The sequence below is a fragment of the Anomaloglossus baeobatrachus genome, chromosome 1, assembly GCF_048569485.1.
Source record: "Anomaloglossus baeobatrachus isolate aAnoBae1 chromosome 1, aAnoBae1.hap1, whole genome shotgun sequence".
Classification (NCBI taxonomy): domain Eukaryota; kingdom Metazoa; phylum Chordata; class Amphibia; order Anura; family Aromobatidae; genus Anomaloglossus; species Anomaloglossus baeobatrachus.
Window position 1 is genome coordinate 577,215,596 of NC_134353.1, and position 12,960 is coordinate 577,228,555.

A 12,960-nucleotide genomic window follows, 5' to 3' on the forward strand; every position below is an offset into this window, starting at 1 on the left:
CAGAGATGCTTAGCACTTGTTGGCCCTTTTGCCTTCACTCAGCGGTCCAGCTCACCCCAAACCATCTCGAGTGGGTTCAGGTCTGGTGACTATGGAGACCAGGTCATCTGGCGTAGCACCCCATCACTCTCCTTCTTAGTCAAATAGCCCTTACACAGCCTGGAGGTGTGTTTGGGGTCATTGTCCTGTTGAAAAATAAATGATAGTCCAACTAAACGCAAACCGGATGGAATAGCATGCCGCTGCAAGATGCTGTTGTAGCCATACTGGTTCAGTATGCCTTCAATTTTGAATAAATTCCCAACAGTATCACCAGCAAAGCACCCTCACACCATCACACCTCCTCCTCCATGCTTCACAGTGGGAACCAGCCATGTAGAGTCCATCCGTTCACCTTTTCTACAAAGACACGGGGTGGTTGGATCCAAAGATCTCAAATTTGGACTCATCAGACCAAAGCACAGATTTCCACTGGTCTAATATCCATTCCTTGTGTTCTTTAGCCCAAACAAGTCTCTTCTGCTTGTTGCCTGTCCTTAGCAGTGGTTCCTAGCAGCTATTTTACCATGAAGGCCTGCTGCACAAAATCTTCTCTTAACAGTTGTTCTAGGGATGAGAAGGTGTGTCCAAACTTTTGGTCTGTACTGTACATACATGTAAATAAGACATTGGATCGCAGATATCAAGGTACTCTTTTATTCAGCGTCCTATGACTTGCATGCCTATAAAGACTGCTTAAGGCCGCTTTACACGCTGCGATATCTTGACCGATATCACTAGCGTGGGTACCCGTGGCGCACAACATCGCCCAGACCCGTCACACTACTTACCTGCCTTGCGATGTTGCTGTGACCGGCGAACCGCCTCCTTTCTAAGGGGGCAGTTCGTTCAGCGTCACAGCGACGTCACAGCTGCTTCACTGAACCGCCGCCCAATAGAAGCGGAGGGGCGGAGATGAGCGGGACGAACATCCCGCCCACCTCCTTACTTCTGCATTGTGGGCGGGATGCAGGTAAGGAGTGTGCTGCCACAGGAACGAGGAACAACTTCGTTACTGCTGCAGCAACGATATTTGAGAATGGACCCCCATGTCACCGATGAGCGATTTTGCACGTTTTTGCAAGGATGTAAAATCGCTCAAAGGTGTCACACGCAACGGCATCGCTAAAGCGACCGGATGTGCGTCACAAATTCCGTGACCCCAACGAGAACGCTTGAGTGATGTCGCAGCGTGTAAAGCGGCCTTTAGAAGGGTTGATCCTACAGACAGATTCCTGTATGTGTTGTGTCCATTTTCACACGTACCGGAGACACGTACTCACGCATACCAATTAAAATCAATGGGGATCTTCACACCTCCGTGTGGTTTCACACAGACCTGTATCCCTGTGAACTAGATATGTGTCCATTTTATTCCACAAGGAGACACGTCTGTTTTTAACTGGCACACATGGACATGGACACACAGACCCATACAAGTCAATGGGTCTGGGTAAAAACATGTACAGCACATGGATGACATCTGTGGGCCATCTGCATGCTGTACATGTTTAGCATTGCAAAATATATGAGAAGATATCTAATTTCATTCTTTAACCTTACTGGAAAAACAGGGATGGCACATGGATGACACACACGTACACACAGATGGACAAAACGGAACACATGCACTTTTAAGACAGACGTGTGAATGGCGCCTTAAAGTGTAACTGTTATTTTAGGAGAACTTGCAGCAGAATGCCTCTATTTGCCTGAAGCTCTTCTTCCACCTTTCCCTTTTCCTCTTTATCAGCCCCAATTGTTATCCCCTATCTTTCCAATGTGAAAGTCTGTATTCACGAAGAAAAAAAAAAATGAAGGGGGAAAAGAAGCAAATTAGCCAATTTCTGTGATACGATATATACAACGTATCACTCTTATATGTAGTACTGATTTATGAAACAATAATGAAAATGGCGGTAACGTCTTAGCTTAGTAAATCATACTAGACGGCAGTAAAGGTTGTAATCCTGTGGTATTTATCTAGGTTATTCTTATACATGACATATAGACCAGCCCTGTACTATGGATAACCAGCTATATACAGAATATAGATGTTTTTGAAAGTGTTTTAATTTGGTACACATATCGTATCCCAGCATTTGTTTAAAAAATATTATCGATTTTTTTATAACAACATTAATAAAAGAATAAAAATAAAATCTTGCCAGCCTCTGCTCATTAAGTAATGTGACCTTTTACAATGTCTGTCTTGCTATGCTTCTTAAATATTTTCCTAATGAAGCTGTAATTGGCACCATCCACAATATCTTTCTTCCATTATGTTGTTATGGCAACAGATGCGTCTAGAGCACTTCCAGAGTTTGCAGAAGTTGAAATATCTTCTCTACCAGATGGTACAACCTTTGAAGATATCAAGTCACTGCAGACTCTTTATCGGGAGCACTGTGAGGTAAGACTGTTCTGCCTTTGTGACTTACTACTCCTTGTCTACAGTACAATTTATCTACTGCCTTGTGTTTTCTATCCGAGTCTAGATCACTCTTTTATATAGGCTTACTGTTTACTGGATCATATCAGGGAGGACTTTAGTTAAAGGGTTAATTGAAGTCTCATTTTCAAGTGGGCTATACTCCTCTTCAGATCGCACATAATACCTTCTGAACTGTTGACGCTGCTTATAATCCTTAGACAGGTTACTATAGGAACATCTCCCTTTGTTTTGTAGTCCATTGATTTGTCGTGATGGTTTCTTGTTTGTTCTTTTTTATGTATAAGTTTTTGATACAGTTTAAGCTATGTGCACACGCCGCATCTTTCTGGTGACCACAAAGATGCAGCGTTTTTAGCAAAAACGCATCCAAAAAACGCATGCGTTTTCTACCGTTTTTTTATGCATTTTTTACCGCATTTTTGCCCAATGCGGTTTTTAAGTCAAATCTATTGACTGGAATGGCTCAAAAACTCAGTAAAGCTATGTGCGCACTGAATGTTTTTTTGATGCTGCTTTTTTGTGCGTTTTTAACCACAAAAAACGCACAAAGACGCAAAAAAACCACACCCGCGGCAAAATCACACCGGTAAAAAACGCATGCGTTTTTACCATGTTTCGGTGTGCTTTTGGCTGCATTTTGCTGCGTTTTAGATCACTGCATTTTGCTGCATTTTTCCAATGCATTGCATGGGTGAAAATCACAGTAAAATGCAGGAAAGAATAGACATGTCCATTGTTTTTATTTAGCTCAAAACGCAGCTAAAAAAAAAGTTCTGTGCAGACAGCAAAAATGAAAAGTCATAGACTTTGCTAGGGAAGCAAAGTCATGCAGTTTTGAGCCCAAAAAAGCACAAAAACGCACCCTAAAAACACGCAAAAACGTTCAGTACGCATATAGCCTAAGAATTGACATGCTGCATCTTTGTGGTCACCACAAAGATGCAGCCAAAAAAAACTGCAATGTGCGGACAAAAAAACTGAAATCTTTGCTGGGGTAGGAAATGAATACAGTTTTGAGACCAAGAATGCACCAAAAAAACATGCAGAAAAGCTGCAAAAAACGCAGCGTGCACACAGGGCCTTAACCCCTTCACGACCGCGGGCAGTAAAATTACGTCCTATTTTAACGTGACTTAACGACCAGGGACGTAATTTTACTGCCTAAACTTCATTTGATTGCCGTGGCCATAGCAACGGCTTTCAAATGATGTCCCCTGCTGTTTCTTACAGCAGGGGACCTTTGCTTGACCCCAGGGGGGGTGGCATCGCCACCCCCCATAGGCGATCGATGTGATTGGCTGTTCAAATCGGAACCGCCAATCACATTGATCACGCTGTTTTCGGCAAAAAAAAATGCCAAAAATGGTGTGATCCTGTAAAATCCAGCTAGGACCGGGGCTGCAGCAGCTCCGATCATTGGCTGGAAGCAAGCAGACACCGTGGCCCCCCCCTGCAGCACTGATTGGAGCGATCGTGCTATGACGCGCAATCGCTCCAATCAGTGTGCAGTGGGGCGGTCTGATCTGCCGGTGGCCGCCCTCCCCAGGCCTGTGCTGGTCTGGGGACCCTCCCCCAACATGTCTGCAGCGTGCAGCACTGGCTGGTACTAGTGGTACCACGCCACCGCTGCTGCTGCCGCTGCTGTCACGGAGCAGGAGCGGTGAGTATTGTGCTCACCTTGCAGCCCATGCGCGCTTCCGTAATGGCCCCTGCTCATGCCCCCCTGCGATCTGCCCCCCCGACATCCCGATCTGCCCCCCCGACATCCCGATCGGCCCCCCCGACATCCCGATCTGCCCCCCGCCATCTCTATTCTGCAGCTCCTCCGGTATCTCCCTCCTCCTTTGCTCTCCTTGCAGCCCCTGCGCGCTCTTGTGATTGCTCCTGCGCGCTCCCGTAATGGCCCCTGCCCGTGCCCCCCTGCGATCTGCCCCCTTGACATCCCGATCTGCCCACCCCGACATCCCGATCTGCCCCCCGCCATCTCTATTCTGCAGCTCCTCCGGTATCCCTCCTCCCCTGCTCTCCTTGCAGCCCCTGCGCGCTCTTGTGATTTGCTCCTGCGCGTTCCCGTAATGGCCCCTGCCCGTGCCCCCCTGCGATCTGCCCCCCGACATCCCGATCTGCCCCCCCGACATCCCGATCTGCCCGCCCACATCCCGATCTGCCCTCCGACATCCCGATCTGCCCCCCCGACATCCCGATCTGCCCCCAGACATCCCGATCTGCCCTCAGACATCCCGATCTGCCCCCAGACATCCCGATCTGCCCCCCGACATCCCGATCTGCCCCCCCGACATCCCGATCTGCCCCCAGACATCCCGATCTGCCCTCAGACATCCCGATCTGCCCCCAGACATCCCGATCTGCCCCCAGACATCCCAATCTGCCTCCCGACATCCCAGTCTGCCCCCCGACATCCCAATCTGCCGGCCTCCCCCGTGATCTCTATTCTGCAGCTCCTCCGGTATCTCCCTCCTCTGCTCTCCCCCTCTGCTCTCCCCCTCTGCTGTCCCCGTCCCCCTCTGCTGTCCCCGTCCCCCTCTGCTGTCCCCCCGACGTCCTCTTACCTGTCTTCACCGGCCGATCACATCTGCCTCCATCGCTGGGTCCTTCTTCCTGAGTCTTCTGCTGAGCTGTCCAACTTCCTGCCTGCTGGCTGCTGCTGTAAAGCTGTTCCTTCCCTTCTGTTCCTCCTGCTAATCCTCTGGGTACTGTGAGTATAACTTTTTTTTTTTCTTTTTTTTCCTCTATCCCCTTTCTATTTTTACACCTCATGCGTCCGTGCGTCCCGCCGAGCGCTGATCAGGGATGCAGATAACGTATCTGCATCCGTGGTCAGTTTTCGGCGGGACTTTTTTTCCCGTATTCTCAACGCTTTTTATATCGCATCTGTCCGTGCGTCCCGCCGAGCGCTGATCAGTGATGCACATAACGGATCGGCATCCCTGCTCAATTTTTGGCGTGACAAAAAGCATCGGGGATACGGAAAAAAAAGTCACGCCAAAAATTGAGCAGGGATGCCGATCCGTTATGTGCATCCCTGATCAGCGCTCGGCGGGACGCACGGACTGATGCAATACAAAAAGCGTCGGGGATACGGAAAAAAAAGTATCGCATCTGTCCGTGCGTCCCGCTGAGCGCGGATCAACATCCCTGCTCAATTTTTGGCGTGACTTTTTTTTTCTTCCGTATCCCCAGCGCTTTTTGTATCTCATCCGACCGTGCCTCCTGCAGCGGCCGATCAGTGCACTGCGTCTGTGCGTTTGAAAAGTCAAATGGCGTTCCTTGTCTTCTGAGCCCCGCCATGCGCCCAAACAATTGATTTCCACCACAGGGGAGGTATCTGCGTACTCGGGAAAAATTGCACAATACGTTTTATGGTGCATTTTTTCCTGATACCGTTGTAAAAAGAAAAAAAAAAAAGCTACCTTGTTGCTGCAAAAATTTAAAAAAATTTTTTTAAAAAAAAATAAATAATTTTCACGGTTCAACGTTATCAACTTTCAGTGGAGCCCCAAGGGGCTCACTAAACATCTAGATAAATTCCTTGAGGGGTCTAGTTCCAAAATGGGGTAATTTGTGGGGGAGCTCCACTGTTTAGGCACCATGGGGGGGGGTCTAAAAACGTGACATGGCGTCCGCTAATGATTCCAATCAATTTTGCTGTCAAATGGTGCCCTTCTCTTCTGAGCCCCGCCATGCACCCAACAATTACTTTCCACCACATGTGAGGTATCTGCGTACTCAGGAGAAAATGGACAATATGTTTTATGGTGCATTTTTTCCTGATACCCTTGTGAAAAAAAAGGCTACCTAGTTGAAGCAACAGTTTTGTGGTAAAAAAATTTTTTTTTCTTTTCACGGCTCAACGTTATAAATTTCTGTGAAGCCCCCAGGTGTTCAAAGTGCTCACCAAACATCTAGAAAAAATATTTGAGGGCTCTAGTTTCCAAAATGGGGTCACTTGTGGGGGAGCTCCATTGTTTAGGCACCTCAGGGGGTCTTCAAACCTGACATGGCGTCCTCTAATTAGTGCAGCTAATTTTGCGTTCAAAAATTCAAATGGCGCTCCTTGCCTTCCGAGTCCTGCCGTGTGTCCAAACATTTGATTTCCACCACATATGAGGTATCTGCGTACTCAGGAGAAAATGGACAATACATTTTATGTTGCATTTTTTCCCGATACCCTTGTGAAAAAAAAGCTACCTAGTTGAAGCAACAGTTTTGTGGTAAAAAAAAAAATTTTTCTGTTCACGGCTCAACGTTATAAACTTCTGTGAAGCCCCCAGGTGTTCAAAGTGCTCATCAAACATCTAGAAAAAATATTTGAGGGCTCTAGTTTCCAAAATGGGGTCACTTGTGGGGGAGCTCCATTGTTTAGGCACCTCAGGGGGTCTTCAAACCCGACATGGCGTCCGCTAATGAGTGCAGCTAATTTTGTGTTCAAAAATTCAAATGGCGCTCCTTGCCTTTCGACCTCTGCCGTGCACCCAAACAATTGATTTTTACCCCATATGGGGTATCAGCGTACTCAGGAGAAAATGCACAATAAATTGTAGGGTGCACTTTCTCTTTTCTCCCTTGTAAAAATGAAAATTTTATGGCTAAAGTAACATTTTTGTGTTAAAAAGTAAAATTTTCATTTTTTCCTTCCACATTGCTTTGGTTCCTGTGAAGCACCTAAAGGGTTAATAAACTTCTTGGATGTGGTTTTGAGCAGTGTGAGGGGTGCAGTTTTTAGAATGGGGTCACTTTTGGGTATTTTCTGTCACCTCGGCCTCTCAAAGTCACTTCAAATGTGATGTGGTCCCTAAAAAAAATATTTTGTAAATTTTGTTGGAAAAATTAGAAATTGCTGATGAACTTTGACCCCTTCTAACTTCCTAACGAAAAAAAAATTTCTTTCGAAAATTGCGCTGATGTAAAGTTGACAAGTGGGAAATGTTATTTAGTAACTATTTTGTGTGACATATCTCTCAGATTTATGGGCATAAATTTTCAAAGTTTGAAAATTGCGAAATTTTCCAAATTTTCGCACAATTTCCTAAATTTTCACAAATAAACGCAAAAAGTATCGGCCTAAATTTACCACTGACATGAAGTACAATATGTCACGAAAAAACAATCTCAGAATCGCCAGGATCCGTTGAAGCGTTCCAGAGTTATAACCTGTCAAAGTGACACTGGTCAGAATTGCAAAAAATGGCCCGGTCATTAGGGTGTTTTAGTGGCCGGGGGTGAAGGGGTTAAAGCTATGTGTACAAAAACTGAGCAGACCCTCCAAATGTTTGAGGACTGAATTATGTCGAAGGATCTGGAGAGTTTTCACTCAGTTTCTGCTTCAAAAACATTTTAAAAAGATGTCAAAAGTCCAAAAGATGCCTGAAAATGCCTGAAATTTCACTAAAAAAAAGCTTAAAAACTCTTCTTATTCATTTCAATTTCAAAATGACTTGTTTATACCTTCAATCTTTTGAGCGTTTTTCATCTGATTCAGGTTTTGAAAATACCCATGTCACTTCTTTGAAATGGATCCTGATGGAAAATATTCCAAACTAGTCACTAACCGATCAAAAGACAACATAGAAATGCTTCAAGAAAATAAATTGCCAAACATTCTTGCAAAACTCTTCAAACTTGATTCAGGAAACACTTTAAGGCTATGTGTACACACTGCGGATTTACCATGGATTTTACCACGGATTTGCTGCAGAAAACATTTCTAACATTTCTACAATCATTCCCCAGCAAAACCTATGGGTATGAAAAAATGCTGTGCGCACACTGCGTTTATTTATACCCGCGGAATTTCCACTGCGGAATTAATGAGCATGTCACTTCTTTTCCGCAGGTACCTGCGTTTTTTGCCATAGATAATGGTAAAAATCCACAGGGACCAACCTACTGAAAAACTGTCAAAACCACGCCAAACCGCGGCATAAACCGCATGCGGATTTCGTTGCGTTTTTTTAACGCAGGTGCGGGATTCTTTCAGAGGGTCTAGATCTTCTCCTAAGGCCCCTTTCACATTGCGTTTTACCTTCCGCTCACAGGTCCCGTCGGAGCATCCGTCTGAACCACCCCTCCCCCACTCTGCAAAGCGTGTTCCGGACGCATGCGCCCGACAGGGCCATTCACTGCTATGGAGCGCACTGCGTTAGCGTGTGTTCTGTTTTGCGCCATTTTGTGCACATATACGTTTCTGCAGACGGACACCCGAACGAAGTCCACCTACGTTCGGGTGTCTGTCTGCAGAAACGTATATGTGCAAAAAATGGCACAAAACATAGCACATGCTAATGCAGTGCGCTCCATAGCAGTGAATGGCCCTGTCGGGCGCATGCGTCCGGAATACGCTTTCTAGAGTGGGGGAGGGGCGGTTCGGACGGATGCTCCGACGGGACCTGTGAGCGGAAGGTAAAATGCAATGTGAAAGGGGCCTAAGAAAAACTCAATTTCTAGTGCGCACATGGCCTTAGGATCGAAAAACTCTCCAAACAAGAAGCGTTGCTTGAAACACTTTATTTTTCTCCGTTTTGACTGCATCAAAAAAAATCCATGTGAACATACCCCTAGGTTATATGCACACAGAGACTTTTCTTTTCAGAGCAAAAACTGAGCATAAACTCCACATTTTGTGGAGGTTTGAGATTTGGAGGAGGATTTAGAGAGTTTACATTCAGTTTCCACTTAGTTTCCACTAAAAAAACCCCCCAAAACTCTGAAAAGTTCCCATGTACACAAAACCTTAGGCTATGGGCACATTGTGTCTTTTTTTGGCAGATACCACCTGAAAAAGCACCACAATAGCATCCCTTAAAATAATCATCATGCACAGCAATGTTAAAGGGAATCTGTCCCCAGGTTTCTGCCACCTAATCTGAGAGCAGCATAATGTAGTGGCAGAAATCCTGATTCGAGCATTGTGTTTGCTGCTTAGTGTAGTTTTGATAAAATCACTCTTTAATCAACAATAGATTATCATTACAGAACTACTTAACCTGCTGGCAGGTAGTCCAGCATATTCATGAGCTCTGTGTAACTGCTAGATCTGCAGCAGAGAAAACATTGATTTTATCAAAATGACAGCAAACAGCTCAATAAGTGACACATTGCTGGAATCAGGGTCTCTGTCTCTACATTATGCTGCTCTCTGATGGGGAGCAAAAACCTGGTGACAGATTCCCTTTAAAAGGAGATTGGTGTGCACATGCTCCATCTTATGTCACTTCTTTTAACCGCTTCAGTGTTGGGCAACCCAGAAGTGGGTAAAAGAAGTGACTTTGTCCATTCTCATGGCAGCTTCCACAAGAAAGCCGCCTGTTCTCTATACTTAAAAGTGATATTTGAACACTGGAGAAGATTATGGAATAAAGTCCTCTTGATTTAAGTATATCATTCATTTGCTGGTCTTTTGTGCCAATTTAAAAGTATAGCGTAAAAGATAGCAGTGAAGGGCCGACGCAAAACGTCTGACAAGAAACTGTTAAAGCCACTTATGGAAAGTGAGTGCCGGGAGTTTTGCCTTCAAATACCTGGCGGGTGTGCCTTGTGCACGAACCCCAACTTTTCCAAGGTTCACACTTCGTTATTGGATCCCCCCGAGCTGTGCCGGTAGTTCTTATTTTTATTACATTGCTCCTCAACATGTGCAATGTTAAGTGTCCAAGACTCTCCATTGAGTCCAACATTGAAAATTCCTTTCCATGGGACCATCTATAAAGCAAGGATCCTAAAGGAGTGCTGAACTTTTAACCATGACAAAGAAGTCCACAGTTTTATAAAATGATTTAATTACCATATAATCATTTCTAACCTCTCTATAGCTAACCTGATTGTCAGCAGCACAAAGTTACCTGTGAAATCTGGAAAGTGCAGGACTATTCCCGTCTTATTTTATGGTGTAGTCGAGGTTTTTTTCAGGTTTTTTTTTAGCTTAGAAAATTACTATTGGATGAGTCACGCATATTGATGCTTCAAAGTAGTTTAAAAGTGCAATGCCTCAAAAAAAGGAAAAAACAATGTTGAAATGTTCAAAGTGGTGACGTAATAAAGTCAAATTAAATGTTATTATTTGTTTTATTATTGGAAAAGCAATTTAGCTTCCAAAGAAACAGCAGAAGATTGGCTGCCATTTACAATGGAGTGTTCAGTTGGAGGAGTCCCATTATAAATATACAAATTATCTCTCCAGGAATGGAGACAAACTCTAGCGCAGCGCCACCTATTGGAAGTAGCGATCCTAAAAGTCAAATGTGGATTTTTAACAATCCTTTGCATATGACTTAGGATATATATGCCAGATCAGAATCCCAATTTGCAGACACGGTGTTTTGGGGTGCTTGCCCCTCGTCAGTGCAAAGTATGGGGTGTCTGATCTGGCTCATGATTATTATTAGTTAGATGACGTAAAATAGAACAATTTTTCATTTGAATCAATTAAAATAAAAAAGCTCCTGTGCCTGTGTCATTGTTAGTTATTATGGCGCCCCTGAAATCAGTGCTCCAAGTTACTCTTATATGAAAGCGAATTTTCCCATAGGAAATAATTGAAACACAGACAATTCGTTCCCCAACCCAAAAATATTTACTGTTTTTATACAAACTTATTACAGCAATACAATATAATGTACTATATTCATATAAAATTATTACAGTACATTAATACAAAATACTGTACAGTGCAGTATAAACATATAAAACAAATTAAACTACACATTAGCTTACAATAGAGAAGGTCTTCGGGAGGTACAGTATAAGCAATGTGCTTTACTGGTTACCAGAAAGAAAGTACAATACTGTGCCCACAAATGTAAATTGATAGACATGCTATATAGTATATACTGTACTGTACAATGGTATACTGTATACAGTACATATATACAGAAAGTTACCTCTAGAGTGGCTCAGAGCATAGTGAAAGGAAGGACCCGGAAGTGTGCACAGTGAGGATTTGCTCTTATTGCAAAGCATTGCTCTTAAACCAAGTTACAATTTATTAAAAAGCTTTGCTTGTCTTGTAAAATGCTCTCAAACCAAGTTACTCTTAATACAAGGTTCCACTGTATTGTTTAATGTCAGGGAACAAAGGGTTGTGAGTGACTAATGATGCCAGTCCTGCAAAACCAGCAGAAGGTGATATCAGTCTAATATAGTGCACTATGCTGAAAAATGTGTTTACTTATACAAGTATACAGGAATACGTATACAAAATAAAGTAAATACAGTAATTTACATACAATTATTTTGTCATGCAGATATCATAGTAATAAGTATAAATTCCTCTTAAGTGAAATAAATAAGATAAATGAACATATGCAAATGTAATCCACTTAAGTTAGGTGGACAATTAGGCAAATATGTATAAGAATATAAATAACTTATGAGGTAGATACAATAATTGCCTACATATGTTTAGCCTTAGTATGCCATCATTATAATTGTAAATTCCTTTAATGAGGAAGATAAGGGCACACAAGTACGATTCACTTATGTGTGGTAAATAAGATGAATGTACACAATATAAGTATATCAGGTATTTACAAATCAACTGAGGTAGATAGGTGACTGCATGTAACAGACTAGTAAAGTACACATGGCTCCAAGAGTTGTAATAACTACCTGTGTGGGTACTGCTCCTGCTGGAATGGCACCAACACCCGACACGTGTTTTGGCATCAGCCTTCAACAGTGGTTCCCTGACAAAGGCTGACTACAAAACACGCATCGGGGGCTGTCGCCATTCCAGCAGGAGGAAAACCCACACAGGTAGTTATTACAACTCTTGGAGCCATGTGCAAGAGAGCATGGCAGAATATTCTTAATTAAAAACAAATTACCCCTTCATGACATTTGACATATGTATACATACATCATGGCGATCATGTGGGCACATAAACTGTGCCCACATGATTGCCGCTTCAATGCTGGAGAGGAAAGATGGGGTTAATGTCGTGCTGCTGCCGAAGTGATAGACTGTTGATTTTAATCAATTCTTCTTTTACAGGTCTATGGGCTTCAGAGGTCAAAATGCATGAATTGTTGATTTTTCCTTTGTCCTGATGAAGGAGGCTTTTGACCCCTGAAACACGTAGAACTGTAAAATAAAGAAGAATTGATTAAAATCAATAGTCTATCACTTCAGCAGCAGCACGGCTTTAACCCCGTCTTTCCTCTCCAGCATTGAAGTTTAACCCTCGTGGGTCTGCGGTAGCCGCCGTTATCTCAGGCTTGCAAAGGAGTTGTGACTTACTCAACCTCTGTAGGTGAGTGTCATTCCTTATATATCTCCCCTTAATATGTTGGTAAGACCCTATTGTGCGCTTTTTCCTCAGCTTTTTATTTTCACATGATTGCTACTGGGAGCTCAGCATCAGGATAGCCGATCTCCGGCTGTCACAGTCAGGGCTGGTGCCCCTGCCACCCCTGGCTGTTTGACCCACTAAATGCCACTATCAACAGCA

General features: G+C 43.8%; 1 protein-coding gene across 2 annotated transcripts in view; it reads left to right on the top strand.

Annotated features, from left to right (window-relative positions):
• RFX3 (regulatory factor X3) overlaps window positions 1-12,960 on the top strand; it is a 406,064-nt gene that overhangs the window by 350,599 nt on the left and 42,505 nt on the right. For both annotated transcript variants that reach the window (XM_075317604.1, XM_075317613.1), the window contains exon 9: window positions 2,340-2,452. In XM_075317604.1, coding sequence (XP_075173719.1) covers window positions 2,340-2,452 — 113 coding nt within the window. The remainder of the gene's footprint in view (window positions 1-2,339; window positions 2,453-12,960) is intronic.